General features: G+C 37.3%; 1 protein-coding gene across 14 annotated transcripts in view; it reads right to left on the bottom strand.

Moving 5' to 3' along the window:
• The window catches only part of ldb3a (LIM domain binding 3a), a 51647-nt gene that overhangs the window by 19141 nt on the left and 14165 nt on the right, over positions 1-18341 (bottom strand). For 4 of the 14 annotated variants that reach the window (XM_060872839.1, XM_060872841.1, XM_060872842.1 and 1 more), the window contains exons 2-4: positions 16204-16355; positions 12859-12934; positions 10468-10676 (exon numbers count right to left, since the gene is read on the bottom strand). In XM_060872839.1, the coding sequence (XP_060728822.1) occupies positions 10468-10676; positions 12859-12934; positions 16204-16355 (437 nt within the window). Of the gene's footprint in view, positions 1-2473; positions 2863-3193; positions 3231-4323; positions 4488-5472; positions 5503-6943; positions 7148-7993; positions 8017-10467; positions 10677-12858; positions 12935-16203; positions 16356-18341 lie in introns of those variants that run through there. The other 10 variants (XM_060872837.1, XM_060872836.1, XM_060872834.1 and 7 more) reach the window with 6 other exon arrangements.

The following is an 18341-nucleotide window of genomic DNA, read 5'->3' as shown; positions in this document are numbered from 1 at the left end:
GGATAGATGGATAGATGGATAGATAGATAAATAGATAGATAGAGAGATAGAGAGATAGATGAGTAAGGGGCATGTTGTGCATGTATGTATGACAGGATGAGGAAGAGGAAAAGAAAAGGAGACCAGAAGAAAGGTCAGCCATCAAGATACACACGTTCAGGTGAAGTTCCATGCAGCGCATGCATGTGCTGTGGATGAAGGCTCAGCCGAAACAGAAGATGCCTGGATGAGAATGGCCAAGCAGTTTAGTAGTGGCATCGATTTAAACCAAGACCAAACAGCAGCCAACAACAACAACAGTCCATGGCACAGCCATCAGTATTTCCCTGTTACAACCAGACAAGCAGAATTACCTTCAGAAACAAGATCTTGAAAGGTTTAGCGACTCTCTACTCGCAAATACAGATTTTCTTCTTGACTCTATTATCTCTTTTGCTGGAAGGAAGCCCAGATGGCCACCGGTGCAGAGATTGTATGGTTTCCATCTCTCTGTTAAGTCCTCAGCCACAAAAGCAGTTCTACAGAAATGTTGCTATTCCCAGGATTAAAATCTAGTTCAGTTCCTATAATAACTGCTTGAAAAGCCTTGTTTTTTTTTTCTTTACTTACACTGTATCTGGTCAAAAAGTACTATATCTCACCAAACAGTGTTAAAATACAGCTATTCATAAAATATAAATATAAACTCTACAGCTAATCTACAGTTGAGTGCAAAGGTTTGCATCTTCTATAGTTTCTGTTGTTGTATAAAAGAAATGTATCTAAAAATCAGTTTTAGCTAAAAACATAGTTTACACGAATCTACAGATAAAATCATTACTGAGAAACACAGTGGGTGAATCATGGCATGAAGCAAAGTTCTTTAAAAGAATGGCTGACCCTTTCATTACAACTGCTCATAAAAGCTGCACAGGGAACATGAAAGAAGTTGGAGACAGATGTTACAGGAATAAATAAACCCTGAACAACTTCCGCATTAATCTTCATAACATTTTTAATGCCGTCCAAGTTCAACTTATTTTGAAATGAATTGGATATTACTTCCTCTCTACCTAGTTCTTAAGTCGACCCAGCTCCCTCATCTGTACACTGTTCTCCAGTGTAGCAAGTTTTCATGCTAATACTCCCATCAACCTCACTGTGCTTACGGTTATGTAAACTTCTAAGAGGCTTTCGGTTCACTGTTTGTTCTGTCCACTAACTTCCATGTTGGATTTTTCATTAATAAGACATTGAATATTTCTGGAAAATGGTGCGCAAGTTAAGACACCCTTTTGAAACAAGACCTTTATCCTTTGCTTGAGACCGATGCCATTTTTTCCTCAGTGACATCAGCTAAGCACACAACTGTTAACATGTTTAGAGAATAACAATAACACGCCACCAACTTAGCAACAGCATCAGTAAAGAAACACAAATTTTGATCACCATTAGTATTCGTTCATCCAACATCGTTCATTTAAAACCCCTGAATAAAATCGAACAGCTAGTGAACACCTGAGCTGAGAATCAAACCCACAATGCTGGTGTTTTGCAAAAGCCACCTAATCTCTGCGTTATTCTACATCCTCATGAGACTTCAGTGTACTGAGTGAATTGGTCACACTCACGCTACACCATTCAGTCTAATAAGTAAGAAATATGTTGAAGGAATATTTTTATGTAAACTATATGTAATTTTTTTTCACTTAAATCTGACTGACCACATATTTATTTATTCAGCAACATATAAGTCAATAGAAATATATTTAATTCGGTTCTGTGTGAAGGTTTCTTTAAAGTGAATGCAATATCTTCAGGAAGCAAAATCCAAATTGAGGTTTTTAAATCTTTTTTTTTTTTTTGTCAGGGAATGCAAACCTTTGTACTCAACTATAAACTCTCAGAACAGCTTAGTGGCAAAGTCTGTATTCCTAAATAAAGGAAAGACTGGATTAACTTCAAGTGCCTTCAAGAAACAGATATGTCTAAGGCTTTTAATAACTCTGTCTAGCACCATGTGTTTTTATGAACTTCTACTTAAGATCTGCAAAAAAGAAGCTGGAAGCTGAAGGTCACGTGTCTGTACTGCATGCTACGAGCACTAAGTATCTGCTCTTGCTATTAATCTAAGTAATCAATAATTCAGCAATCAAAGAACAAGTACATTTCTTACAGTAAATTTATTCACTAATCCAATCACAATGCACTTACACTAGTCACACGATCTATAATATTGGACTGAATTTTACACAAGCAAATGAATAAAAACGTACAGACCTAATAATCTCTATGAGCAGTTGATTAATTAAGTTGTTAAATTTAATCTTTTGGTGAAGGGATGCTTTGCCTATCAATAATTAAATAATACTGTATAAGCAACTAAAGACACATTCCCTTTTTTTTTTATTTTTTTTTATTTAATAATCCAGACCTTTTTTTTTGCAGATTTAAACAAGCAAATTCAATAAAGCAAGATGCAGAGAAACCTGCCTGAAGTTTTTCAGTTAAAAGGTCCGACAGCTTTTATTTGCTGATTATCACAGACTCAGGTACAGAGACAGCAGGAGAAAACATTACACAACGGCCAAGACATTCCATCAAACGCTCTACGATCCAGCCACAGCACAGAGAGAGTATACAGCACGAACAAGAAATCTGTCCATGGGACTGTGCTGAATGTGCCAACGTTGTCTTCTCTCTCAGTCCTTCTCTCTCACATGCTTTGCCTGTCTACTTTCCATGACATCATCTTCATCTCCCTACCGCTGTCTGTCCTGAGCTCTTTAGGGTGCTATGTTAAGGATTTGGGCAGACAGGCCGTTGTGCCAATTTTTCAGTTTGGCAAAACGTGGGCCTTTGGCTCCTGATTCAAATATTTCCCTGTGGCATAAAGAGAGGTATGGAGGAAAAGACAGACAGAGAAAGAAAAGAGGAGAAGACAGAAAGAAGAAATGAGTTAGGGATGATGACCTCCACTCCAATATGAGTGTTCAAATACGCTGCTCGTTCTGTAGCATTCGTCCTTAAATAAGAACTCTGCTATCTAAGGTTAGATCTTACACTCGTGATTGTATGACTTTAAAATGTGCTGAACGAGGGGTCAGGATATGTTGGTGCAGTTTGGTCAGTCCTTTGTTTCGAATCATGTTTATTCTCAACAAGTCAATAATACGATGTCTTTGGCCACCAGATGCTGCTGCTAGCTGCCTACCTCGCTCTGGCAAGAGCTTCCTCATCTGGGTCTTGCACTGCAGAAAAAAAGAGCGAGAAGAAAAGAGAGAAGAATATTAGAGACCTGTAATCCTTTACCATAATGAGTTTATTAATTAATTAACCAGTTACTTAGAGCAACTGCTGTTAATTTAATGTATATTAATTTATATTAAAAATTAATAATATATATATTTAATGTATATTAATTTAATATATATATATATATATATATATATATATATATATATATATATATATATATATATATATATATATATATATAATTGCTCTCTGTTTTAGAATTTTGGAATTAGAATTTTATTACAAAAACCTGCACATCATCTCATTCTGACACATGGAATGCAAATAATGAGATTTTCTAATATGAAACACCTCAGCTTTTAAATTTAATGGACTGTAATTTCAGCTCATTTTGTTCAATTAAGCACATATTGTAGTTTATTGGCATTCAAATCTTAAATATAACTATGGAATTGTGTGTGTGTGTGTAAAACAACATAAGCTAGGAGCAGTATTACTTCTGACAGTTTGACGTTATCATGACGCATCACTAAAATTATTCTGGAAAAATATTACATGCACGAATATAAAATATGAATTACTCGATCGTAACATCACATTGTTTAATGTCACAGAAGACATCAAATGAGACAGCTACTTAATCAAAGACATTGCCTATCCCAAGGACCAAATTAAATCTACATAAAATAATGTCATTTAAACTGTTGGAATATAATCTTTATAATCTCTCAGATTTATATATATATTATATTTGGCACTGTAGAAAACCGATTTATTACTACAATGCACTTAACGTAATTAAAATGAATCACTGAAAACCTTCATTAGATTCATGTCATTTGACTCACATTTGATCTCATTTATACAGATGAGCAGGTGAGGGTTAAGGGCCTTGCTCATGGTGGCAGGTTGGCGATGCCAGGATTTGAATCTTCTGATCAGTAGAACCGTGTCTTTATTATTGAGCTTTGTTATTTTTTACAATGTTCAACTATTATTATTAATGATAGTTTATTGTCCTGAATAGAACAAACAACGAGTTAAACAACGAGTGTGTGTATGGAGAAGTCTTGAGTGCACACTCACTGTATTCAGTGCCGGTGATGTGGGCGAGAAGGCGGAAGGACTTGGACTGCATGTGAGCGGCTCTCCGTGCCCACTCAGCAGGCTCCAGCACTTCTCCGCTGGAATTCACAGCCTGATACACTGGGGAAGCACTGTCTATAACACGCTCTTTAACAGGCAGACTACTGCAACCACAGAGAGAGCCGCAACCGTAAAGCACACACTCCTCAGCCGGCACGGCCCGAGGTTTACGTGAGTGTACTGCGTGACTGGGTTAACTACAAATTGATTGATTGTGATATTTACTAACAAATGTGTATTAGTAGATGTCATAGTGTTAACAAAGGTAAAGTTACTGGGTTTTATCTGCTGTACTATTTTAATTTGTCTTTTTTTTTTTCACTTACTAAGGTACAGAGGGAAAAGGCAGCACTTTTTAGCATAAGCTGACAAACGTAAGAGGAAAGGCATGGGACATGATTGCTTTCTAATCAGCAGAAGCTTGTCTAGGGTATCGCTACCAGTGCAAACATTTGGTTCACATTAATCTCTTGCCCAGAAAGATGACAGAGTTAAGCAGTGATATTGTGGTTCCCACACTTCATTTTTTTGACATGTAAGTGAAGAAAATCATGAAACAATCAACACACCAAAGAGCGAAAATTACTAAAGCCCATTTCAACAGACCCTCCTCCACAATTTTAATGCTACTACAACAGAAGAGTGTTCAACATCCACAGACAGGAGTCAAAAACTGGTCATGATGAAGTGTCACTGTCTCCTGTCAGTCAGAATGACACTAACCAATTACTTCTGAGTGTGTACATGAGCAGCAGAATTTGAGGAAGCAGGTGTTAGCCCCCAGGTTGCTAGAGGAGAACTAACTAGTGGGGTAATTGGTAAAATTGCAAGGGGTTAAAAAATATTAGCCCATATGGAATGAAGGTGACAAATAATGTATGTTCTTGTGAGCAACATCAAGTACATAATTCAAACTCAGACCTGGAGACAATGGGAGTATGAGAGACGGACAGAAGAGAAAAGTCTGTCAGGGTTTAGAGATGAGGTGTTTGAACATGCGGAGTTGCATGATGATGAAGACAGAGAGACTGCACTGTGGGAGAATGAATGGCCAAAGTGAATAATGAATACGTGAATTGAGCTACTTACGAAAGGGGAGAGCCAGGGAGAGCCTCATCGCTGGGAAAATCACCCAGCCGAGGCAGCAGAGGGGCAGCAGAGGGGCAGCAGAGGGAAACAGAGAGAGGGTGGAGCCATAGATGAACATGAGTGAGGAGGGGAAGAGTGTGAAATGAGATGGACCTAACTGGCCCAGCAGAGAGACATTTATGAAATTGTTTTGTGTAGCTTCCTACAGAAACTAAATATCTTCAGTATTGTCTTAGCAAGTAACAGACATACACCACATACACACACACATACAGTACAAAAAAGTGTTCCTTGTGTGTTCTTTGGACAGGTCAGGGTTTCAACTTTTTAAAAGGAGTTCTACGTGGAACCCCATTTATTAGTGAAGCTCTTACAGGTTCAAGGTAGATCTCCACAGCAGAAGGTTTTCACTATCAGAGACGGTTTTGAAAGGGTTCTGTGAAGGGTTATACATAAAGGGACATAGTTGTTTTTTGTTTTTGTTTTTTAAACCAAGAGCGTCTCACTAAAGCTGTAATATGTACAACATACAGCATTCACATACCAAACAAGACCAAAACTCATGTGATCGTGAATGTTATAAATCATAATAATAATCAGACATGTAACATTAATTCTAAGCTTAAACTTGGGCTACAACATCAAGTTATTTTGTTGTGATCTAGCTTTTAGAAAGCGCTCAACTCATCCAGTACGAGTCCGCTCTAACTATAGGGTTTAACAACATTACCAAATTTCCCCAAGGTGATTGATAAAGGACAAACTACTCTAATTTCATGAAACCAACGCATCTACACTGACAGCAAAAGTATCGGACACACTTAAAGAAGGGTCATCTTCACTATTTCAGAATAACAATAATTGAAACAACACTGATGAAATTGGACAGGGACCGAAAAAAAGCTACACAAATCAAAATTATTGAGTGTGTCTGGCATGTTCTCTACCAGCTTCATGCAGGAGTTCCAAAAACGTTTCCAAATAAGCGAGTGCTTCTCTAAATAAAAACGACTTGAATATAAAAGCTTTCTTAAACAAGTTTAAAAAAAAATACTATTAATTTAAATACACACACAGGCATTAAACTTAACTATTTGCACTTAGAAATAAAATTCAATCATAAGCTTTTATCAAACTTTTGTGTACATAAAACTGCACATCTAACTCATTAATAACAAAAGTTAATATCCACAAAAACAGTAGGGTTCATTACTATGTTCCCCAGCATTTTGTACACACTCAAAGCAACAGGAAGTCTTACTAAATCCATTCAGAATTCCCCTGTATGTATCCAAACTAAACCATTAAGAGAAATGAGTGGGTGAATGAGATAGAGAATCTTGATGAAAATCTAGAGCACACGGTAGCAGCTGAACCAAGCACAGCTATTTGACCAGCACAAAGGGAGGACGGCTCATGCAAGCAGGAGAGAAAAGACAAGAGGAAGGCAAGGCGGTGCGTTTGGTCTTACCCGGACATTTCAGCCCCTCTGGCCTGAGACTGACCAGCGATCGCGTCCATGATGGCGTCTTGAGAGTACATGCTAATCGGAGTGTTGTACTGGGCGTGGATGATGGTAGCCTTGCCTCCCGGCCCCTTCACTTCAATGGGCTTGTTGGTGGAAAGAGCTGTGTCCTTAAGGGCAGTGGGGTTGAAAGCGGGTACATACTCGTTGCTGTGGTGGTGGAGTTAGTTGAATGTGGGGTAAAAATAAAATAAATAAATAAATAAATAAATAAAAGAGAGGAAAGAGGGATGAAGTAGGAATAAGAGAGGAAAGATAAAGATGTGGGGCAGTGATCGCTAGAAGATAAGACATGCAGGAAAGAGAGCGTAAAAGTTTCTTTTACAGAAAAGGAGGCTTTAAAGGAGCTACAGAACCAATTTATGAATGAGTCATCAGATTTCTTGCTTTATTTATTGCTCTATGTATTCTTAATTTCAAATCAAGTGTCTTTTAGATATGTCAAAAGTTTGAATTGCCTAAATGAGGTAAGATGATTAATGCATTTACAACAACAATCTGAATTATATGTTCAAATTAGCATTACAATGTATTTAAATGAGCTCCTTTAAATAGCAGAATAAAAAGCATCCTTCACAGGTCAACTACCAACCATAAATTCTGGCCTTAACTCTTGTCACAACACTGTCACTTCTATGTCATCATCATGCTGGCCACAACCAGTGATCTGAATGTAATCTCTGAATATGACAAACATGCAGCTAGACAGATCATCAGTATATCCACTCTACAGTCCTGTCATTCCTGAGCACAGCAAGACACGACACGACACGGCGCCACACACTGACATACAGTATACATTAAGCATACGCTGGTTTGAGCCAGACAGATTCTGCGTTTTCTACTCTACAAAGCGAGATTAATCACAGACTCACTGACTCTAATAGACATATTTTGACTGGACTGCACAAAAACCAAAGGCCTAAACATGCCAGAGACTCAGACATGCACATATAAATGACACAGCACTACAGCACACAGTGGCATGGTACTAACTTGATAGGCATGTTGGTAATAACCTAGGGTTTTAAGGATAAAGAAAGAAAGAAAGAAAGAAAAAAAAAAAAACATCTGTTAACATCTGTATTGTGAGTTACAATCTGATTCCTTGTCTGAATTTGTACCTTAACCACATAGTGCCCTGTTTGGGGTGCAGCCATTTTATAGTGTTGTCTAGACTTTTAGTGGACATCATATACAATCACATATTGTATATTATATTATATATCCACACATTACCCACAGTACACTGTAAATCCAGTGTACACTATATGGCCAAATGCTTGTGGACACCTGACCATCACAACAATATGTGGGTCTTCCCCAAATTGCACAGAATTTCCCGTAAAATGGACCAACATGAGTGTCCTGCACAGAGCTTTGACCTCAACCCCACTGGACATCTTTTGGGATGAACTGGAATGGCAGCTGCACCCCTGACCTTCTCACCCATGAGGATGCTTTTGAACGTGCTGAACATGCGAATCCCGACAGACATGGACTAAATCTGGTCCGTGGTCGGGTGTCCAAAAACTACTAGTGCTGACCCTCTATATGTAATGATCTATATAGAACAGTGTAAATAGTAAATAAGCAATTAGTCAAAGGATTTCAAGAGAAAATCTGGAATAAAATTGTAGACAATCCTAGCATTGTGTATACATGTGTATAGTTATGTGAGTGCAGTGCACACTTAATACTCTAAACTATACCAAACTATAATTTCAAAAATAGACTCATATAGTATAACTCATAATTAGCAACGCTATTTCCTCATGAAGTTAACACTGATATAATGGTCTGATTGGGCTATACCGAGCTGCAAGTTCATGTTTCATCTTAAAAACACAATATACACCAAAAAAAGCTCTCAAAGCTCTCAGGGTGGACTATTCAAATGGTACATTATTCATTGCTTAAAGGGTGAACTCTAGAGGAGATGAGTTATGAGAGGGAGAGGGAAGGAAGATAAATTGGTGTGACAGCTAGACACCTGAACCTTGACAATCCATGGCCTTTTATAGCAAGAGATGCAACAGGTGCACTGTCTCTCTATCACTGCACTGATCTCTGTAAACTGTCTGAAACTTCTCAGAGCTTTTATAGAACAGAATCAGATCAGATGGAAACACTGGCATTTATGTGTTACAGGAACGTAAAATGATATTTGTGCTACATTTAGTAAATCAGTAAGAGTATGTTGATGCCATGGTGCAACTTTATATAAGCAAAATATAACTGACCTGACAATTCCAGCCATATGAACATTTCCTTGATTTAGTAATGCAGACGCTGTTTTAATATCCTTTACGCTTTTGGGAAGGCTTTCCACAAGATTTTGGAGCGTAACTGGAGCGGATTTGTGCTACAAGAACTTTAGTGAGGTCAAGTCAGGAGGCTCGGGGTTGCAGTCAGCGTTCCAGTTTATCCTAAAAGTGTTCAGTGGGGTTGAGGTCAGGGCTCTGTGGAGTCATCTCAAATTCTTCCACTATACCTTTTAGTAATCCATGGGTTCATGGACATAGCATTGAGCACAGGGGCAGTGTCTTCAAAATGAATGAAGTTTCTCAAATGTAAAAATGAAAGAACATCTGTGAAACCAAACTGGTCACTTTACTGGTTTATCTCTTGTGAGCATGTAGTGACCACGACTTCTGTCACTTATGGGAATGCAACGTCCAGAGTATTACAATTCCAAACACACTAAATATTGTTTAACATATAAATATAACATAAATGTCTGTCTTCATTGTGCTCTAAGGATATGTAAACCTTTGCACTATACACCCAGTTAATTGTGGAACATTAACTGAGTGTACCCTTAGATTAGACCCATTCGTTTTTCCCATATTTTAACTGCGATCCATATTTTGATTGGACATTTAGGTTGATATTCAGATGGCATGATGTGTGTTTAACATGGCCTCCAAAGGTGTTCTTCAGAACCTTAAACACCTTGAAAACAAAAAAATAAAAAATTGCAAGAGTTATGTCTAGAGGAAATGGACTTGTGTCAGAACACCTGCTGGAAAGCAAGCGATCTGCCTGCAACTGTTTGTGGTGTGTATAGTGCATCACACATGACCCTGATGCGTGTGAAGCCAGGCCCGAAGAGAGTTCATGGCCTAGACGGTATGGGAACCACTGCTGTATTAAATTACGGACTGCTTTTTACACTTCTGTCATCCTTCTGTTATATAACACATGCCAGTTAGCAGCCAGGTGGGCCTGACCCCTTTGCCTTAAATGTATTTAAGACGTTTACATCCTAATTAAGGAACATGTACGTACACCCATGTATAAACATTGTATTTATTTAATTTGAGCATCTTGTAAATTATAATCAATAATTGTTTGTTATTTAAAGTTTAATTCTACCCATTAATGTCTTATTGGGATCTGCTGGGAATCGCCACAACCACAGCTGGCTACTGGCATGTTGCATGTACTTAATACACCTATTTACATACCACAGTGGCTCGCCTGAGCTCAGGCTTTTAGCTCTTTCCTGAAGCAGGGCCATTTCTTTCAGCGTTTCTGCTGAGTACAGTCCAATTGGGGAGTTATATTGCTGCTTCTTTTGTGCGCTAGAGGACTGGCTGAGCTCCTGTGTGTTGCAGTGGTAGGAGTTTGTTTCAGCGCAGGTGGCAAGACCACCATTCATTTGATAAGGATGACCCTTAAAGGAGGAGACACATGGATTAAATAAAAAATAATAACAGGGGGTGAGGACAAGACTTAGATGTGTAGTTTTCAATAGTGGGGTCCTGAAGGATTTGCTTATTTTTAATTAAAAAAAAAAAATATTGTTATCATGGTGGCCATTAATGACATCTACAATAATTATTACTATTGCATAGCTGTTATATTTAAAATTTAATTACAATAGATATAAGACTGTAAAACACATAGAAATGTCAACATGAATCTAACTGCTGATAATGAAGCAAACGTTTAAAACGTTTCCTTTCTGTGCACTTCCATGATTATGGGGCCATTTGTATCCCACTGATATTACATTCATTTGTAAATAAATACAGTAATACCTCGAGATACGAGTTTAATTCGTTCTGTGACCTTGCTCGTATCTCTAATTGCTCGTATCTCAAAGCAATTTTCCCCATTTAAATGAATTGAAATCCCATTAATCCGTTCCAGCTCGCAAAATTCTACTCCAGTTCTTTTTTTTGTGTTTTGAATATAAAAATGTACAGTACCTGTATTTATAAAATGACAAATATTGTATAAAAACATACATAGAGATATAAAACATTTAACATAGAGAATGTTAAAAAAATAAACTGGTTTTACTTTACGGAAGATGCGCACGGAGGTTGAGGGAGGAGTAAACAGGCGGAGGAGTTAGGAGGAATTACACTTTCACTGTCGTTCACTTACTCGCTACTTTACACTCTTAATGCTACTTTACACTTAAATGGAACTTAACTAAACTTCACTAAAATTAATGAACTTAACTGAAATTCTCTTAACTGAACTGAACATAATTGCTACAATTTCTGTTTTCTGTTCTATTTTCTTCATCGCTTTTCTCTTCACTTGTTTTTGCCTTTTTTTGTCACTCTTTACTCACTAACATCTGCCGGTCGTTTTAATAAAACCTGTCCAAGGAGGTTTGTTTCTTCCTCCCTTTTAAAATGTTTCGGAAATGTGAAAGGCAAGTATCATTAAACAACGCTGATGCACGACCAGTTGCAACTATTTCTGGGATGTTCGTATCTCACACGTGGTTGTTAGGGGTCTTTGTTTAGGCGGCGGTGGCTCGGATGCTCGTATCTCAAAAATGTGTTCGTATCACAAGGCAAAAATTTGGTCGAATCACAGCTCGTATCTCAAAAAATTCGTATGTCAATGCACTCTTATCTAGAGGTATCACTGTATTACCTAACGTTAAACGTCATCCTAAAACACATTGTCTCCCAAAAATATTTGAAGAATAAACTAGTGACAGGTCCAACAGGATCAAATTCATTATTATGTGAAGAAGAAAGATAATTATTAAGTTCTGTCACCCCAAAAACACAATGATACTGTGACTGACAGTCAATTTGAACGTATAATCCACTTAGTATAAACCAAATTACAGAGTCAAAGCAAATGAATAGAAAAGTAAGAATATTATTATTAAATATAATGTACTCGTTGCATTAGCTTGGATGTAAACTGCATTTTCAGTATTTAATATAAATCCATATCCCCGTTACTCATTTATGAGGCAAATGCAGGCACAAACAGCAGAGACACAAGTTGAGCAAGATGTTTCTATGTAATACGTGGACACATTATTTTATCATTTATTATTTTAATAAATAAAACCAAAATTATTCAGAAGGTTCATTGTTTAGGCAGATTCCATGATCGCAGTGCCATTCAGACATTTTTTTAATTTTAATAGTTGGATTATGCTTATAATATAAATCCTTTTTAAACCTGGCTAAAACAGAGGAAGACCCCTAATCTAGATGCTGTTGAAACTTTTTCAAAATAGTGCAATTAACTGATTTTCTGAATAGACTGCACCTTATTTATTAACCACTGGAGGGCATTATTAGCATTATCAGATATTCCAAAAAAATGTTAAATGGGCATTTCACTGGGGAAGGAAGGTTTCTTCGTAAACCTCTTGTACCCAGAGACACATGTTCAGCATGTAGCATCCTGAAAAGACACTCCTGTGTAAGCTTTTGTAATAATCTGAGCATAAGGATTATCTAAAATGACCCTCAGGCAGCTGTACCATATGAGAGAATCTCTAGAAAACATCATATTCACTTCTAGGGCTACAGGGAGCATGACTTCGGCTGCGATCGGTAGTAAATTCTTTACACTTGGCCAGCACGTACCTTCTGATGAGGGATGACAGGAACTGAAGTGTCGATTCTTGGTGCAGTCATTGACACAGGGACTGGGCGCTTTGACCTATATTGAAATAGATGTAATTCAGAGTTCAATCATAAGAAACACTTATATCAATCTTTATGATTTTCAGTCTGATCTCATCTGAAGAGGATGGAGGCAGAACTGAACAATTGAGTAAATTTGCCCATCCATTACATTGTGCAATATCAGGAGGACTTTGAGCTACACCTTCATTCCAATGAAGTAAGCCAGCAAGACTTTGGGAGAGCTTTCCTATAAACTGTTGTCATAATCTGTGATTTCTCCTCCCAGCATGATACCTTGTCGCCAGCTTCTCAGTATGGGTGACGAGATGAAATTTCTAACACTATAATCCACATCCCACAGAAGCACTACAAAGCAAACAAATGTTGTATTGTTGTTTCCTGAATGTACTTTGGCTTTGGGAGCGTGTGTGTGTTTGGGTCCGTAAATGTCCATGAGTATTTGGCCATAAATATTGTATCTGTGCCCAATCAGAATGGATCTGAAATGAAGCCATCAAGATGTGACTGTGTGAATTTTAGAGTTTCCATTTTAATTCAAGGGGTTTTAACAAAAACATTGCACTAATATAATGGTAATATATATATATATATATATACTTTAAATCTTAAAATCTTAAATCTTACCGTTTAGAAATTGCAGCCATTTTGTTCATAATCTGCTCATTCACACAAGACAAACTAACAATTGTGAATGTAAGAATTATTTGATTGGACACATGGAGGCAAATCCTTTGCCTTTAGAGGCTGCCTCTGTACACCAGCGTATACTGTGAAATAAAAGGCTTCTGAGATATCTGAGATACAAGGAAATCATTTTCATGTCAAAGCTGACAGAGGAAATACAAAAACACCATACTGTGTTGGCACTCATGTCAAGCACTCTGCACTCAACATTGTTTCTTTAAAATGTAGTAAATCATGAAAGATTTTCCTTTCAGACTGACAATAACAAAAAGTAGAAAAAGCAGAAAGCAGCCTATGATTTGAATTGAAGCAATGCACTTATGAGAACAGAATTCTTAAAGAAGGACGTATCGTGTTCATGCAAGTATATCAAAAATACTGTGAAATTGTAAACAGACATTAGCTGTGACACTGCACAGGGAAGCAGGATCGTTTCTCTCACAGTGTCTCAGATTGTGTCTCCACATCATATATGTCTATTAAACTGAACTCGCTGAGGCATGGCTAATTGACTAAAAGGAAATATGAGAGAAGTGAAACTGTGTGACCTTTATCTAACAAAACGCTGCACGTCTTCTTAATGCAATCACACACATACACACGATACACAATAACACGTTCACTGCACTTACAGCTACTGTATCTGTGAGACCTGGAGGTGATAAATTAAAGAATTGCTCTAGAAGTTACACTTTATATTTAGGATTTAAAAAAAATGTGTTTTGCAGAAACTTAGTCTAAATTACAATGTAATATTTATTAAAATGTTAAAGGATGCAGAAATAAAGGCATAAACAGACATTTTGATGTGGTGTAAATCGACGGATCATTCTCTAATGCAATAATACAATAAAGAAAGTGTGAAAATACTAAAATGTAATGAAGTGTAAAAAAGAATCGTCAGGATGGCTGGACGATTTCTGGTTGTTATTTCTTGCCATGTGCTTTGTTTATGTTGTGTCTCACGTATGTTGCCCCGTCTGATCCTGACTCCATCCATTTCAGACTTCATGAATCCATTTCAGACTTCATGAAAGCGCCCCTGGACTGGCTTCGTTGGTTGGGTTTGTGGAGCCATTTAGGAATTAACTTCTAGAAACCAGAAATCTCTCTATTCACCATTACCATTATTACGGTCTGTTCACTCTCCTGACATCTGGCAAGAAGGTACGGGAGCATACATGCCACCACCAGCAAGACAGAAACAGTTTCTGCCCTGAGGCAATCAGATAACTCAACACCCTGCTGCTCACCAACACTCACCCCTGTATGACTAAATACCACTTTATAAAGCTTCAACCGACACTTCATCGACCACTGAAAGCATTGCTGCTACCTTTCCATTAGTTTACAGTTGACAGACCATGACCTGTGTATTTAAAGATTGTTCTGTATGTTTATTCTCCCGCACTCATCTTACACTGTTACGCATCTGGACTCTATATAGTGTTTTGCACAGTTATGTGTTACTGCACCATTGTCATGGAAAAACAACATTTAATTCCAATGTCTACAAAAAAAAAAAAAACAAAAACAAACAAACACTTGACTTGATGATAAAAAAACGAACCTCACTTACAATTTAATATCAGCACCCGACCCTTAGCTCTTAATCTGTCTCTCTGATCACCTTTATTGCCACAATAAACATGACTGGCAGTGGCTTAAGAGTATGTCAGTAAAGCAACTGTGGCAGTGACACACACACACCAAAAGAATTACTGGCACCGTCATGCATTTTTAAGTGCAATTTATACGAACTTTTCTCAGTACCACTACAGCAAATATGTGACTAGGACCTATAATGTGACTTGATGGCTATATCCTTCAAAACATCAAAAGATGTTTATAAGTTTGGGTACATGCCCTGAGCAGTGCAATGTGGCCACATTTAACCTTTATAAAAGCTCAAATAACACCTTTTACTGTCAGATTCGTTCAAGCTGTAGTTATGGTATATTACCTATACTAGCTATTGCACATACTGTACAATATCTCAGCCATTTCGCACATACTATATTAACACATACAGTATTAACACTGGTCGGTCGGCGCTGTTTCTGTGACTGTTTCTGTGACTGTTTACTATTTATTGTCTTTTGTGTACTGCATTTTTTGTACTTTTTGTATTGTCTTGTAACTTGTGTCTGCACTGTCATTGTCCTGCACTGTCTTGTCCTGCACTGTCTGGTCCTGCACTGTCTTTAGTCCTGCACTGTCTTTTGTCCTGCACTGTCTTGTCTGTCTTGTTTGTCTTGTCCTGCACTGTTTGCACCAGGTTGCACAGTTGCACTTTATGTGGCTAAGACTACTTACAAGTCTTTAGCCCTGTCTTTGTTTCTATGTAGCACCTTGATCCTGGAGAAACGTTGTCTCATTTCACTATGTACTGCAACAGCTATATATGGTTGAAATGACAATAAAAGCTTCTTGACTCTTGACTTGACTTGATAACATGTGAATGGTATTATAGTAAATACGTAATACACCATAATTATACTATGATTCTAGTATAATAATACTTATTAAAGTAAATATTACTGGGTTTTACTATTATAAGATGGCACACACACACACACACATCATGGGTCACTGTACCTCTGCATGGTGAGGGCCAGGTTAAAGTTGGCACCCTTGATCTTGTTCTGAGCCTCCAGGTGAGTCATGCCCTCAGTGCTGACCCCATCGATGGCTACAATGATGTCACCCTGGGTCAGGTTACCTGAAGCTGCTTTGCTCCCAGGAGTGATCTGTGTAACGACAAAACAAACCGGTGTTCAACATATTTGCAAATTTTCATTTAGTACATCAAATGAAATGTTTCATTATGCATCATAATCATTATAATTTTCACAAAGTACAGGTCCTGTCTATCTATAGTATCATTTATGTTCGCCTGTTTCCTTCGCATCTCTATAGTTCAAAAGAACAAACACACAAAATTAAATTCATAAACAGAGCATATTTACATCTATGCCATTTGGCCCTTATCCAGAGCGACGTACAAATGTGCTTTGAAGTGTCTATTGATGAATACATTAACACTGGTTCACTAGGTTACAGACTTCAGCATCCCATCAACCTTATACTCTGTTCAGGTTTTTTTTTTCCCCCCCAGATATACACATAAACAATGCATATGATCGTAGTCGCGTACTATTTTAAGACCCCTTTTGGGTTTGTATTAGGCACAGGTATTAAAAAAGAGCATGTGAAACAATGCCATGCTGTCCTGCTTAAGTCATATTATTACAAATAAACTATCCTCAGGTCCAGGTGTCTGTGCTGACATTTCTCTTTAAATCTGCTTCATCCTCTGGGCTTTTCAGATGGTTATTTCTGTGATCATAGTGAGTATACAAATTGTCCCAGAGAGTTAGTCATACTGCATCCAATACACCTGAACTATAAACAACACTGAAGAGATATACAAAACACTTACTTACACAGTAAAGAGGGGAAGAAAAAACACAGAAATCTACAATATTCATACAATAATCTGGTTCACGAGACGGAAAGCGACAGTCAAAATAGCAAACAAAATTCTTCTTCTTCTTCTTAATAATAATAATAATAATAATAATAATAATAATAATAATAATAATAATAATAATAATGTGTTAATTAATGAATGAATTAATTAGGTTTTTTTTTAACCCCACAATCCCACTCTTTCTAGTGTCTGACAATACCAAGGATTCTTAATCCTTGTCTAATAACCTCGATAAAGCTGAAGTGGCTCCACTTATTAACTATAAGAAAAACAGTTTCTTATATCATTGTGTGAAAAATTGCAAATGCTAAATTCTAAACTGTCCATGCTGGTATATCTGGAGATTAAGACAAACGTGAGACATTTAAGCATTTACATTATAAACAGTTGGTAGTGTGTTTACGTCACAGTCTTTATGATGTATCAGTTTTCACCTTGCCATAGCTTTGTCCATACAATAGTTGTAATAAGACTACTTCTGCTTGTGATGGTTGTTTCCACTTAAAGCAACATGGAATGCTGAATGTACCTTAAAACACATTGTCAATCCCCTTTCACTATAATGCTTACACGCATTTTGGAAAGGATCAGATTTCCAGACATATGACTTCACGATGCATGCAGGTTTGTCACGCAAAAAAAGTTCACAAAATATAGAGAAGTTTTTCCCATACGATATAATGGAATCTTGACCCACGTGCCATGTGTCGGATTAAGCAGAATTAATAAATGCATGTCTTTATATGTGCAGTCTAAAATCTTAGAGAGAGTTTCAAACAAGTGCATACATTTGCCTGTTGAATTTTTGTAAAATAAAATTTAGCACATAAATCACTATAAATATAGTCATCTGGAAAACCCATCAAAACCTTCGCATAAAAGTCCTGGCTGACTTTGCTGTCTGTTTTGCAACTATTTAAAATACAGCTCAAATTCAAGCACACTGCTCATAAATCTTAAAAAAGAACCATAAAACAACAAAGCAACTAAATCATACAAGCTGTTACCTTATTTCAAGTCTGCCATGTCAAAACTAACCAAGCTAAACAAATGGTATGCAGAATGAACATAATAAACCTTATAGTTTGGGGGATTTTGGCTGTGAAGAGACACAGAAATACCTAAAGCCTGAAACAGATACGTGAGTGGAAGCTCTTAAGCCAGGTCTGTGAGGCAATGAATAGGTTTTTTTTTCCCCAGGGCAACAGTTGAACTCACTGGCTCAGTGTTGGAACGAACCACC

Source organism: Tachysurus vachellii, chromosome 6 (genome assembly GCF_030014155.1).
Source record: "Tachysurus vachellii isolate PV-2020 chromosome 6, HZAU_Pvac_v1, whole genome shotgun sequence".
NCBI classification, from domain to species: domain Eukaryota; kingdom Metazoa; phylum Chordata; class Actinopteri; order Siluriformes; family Bagridae; genus Tachysurus; species Tachysurus vachellii.
Note: the sequence above shows the minus strand (reverse complement) of the source record. Positions and strands in the feature narration are given on the sequence as shown.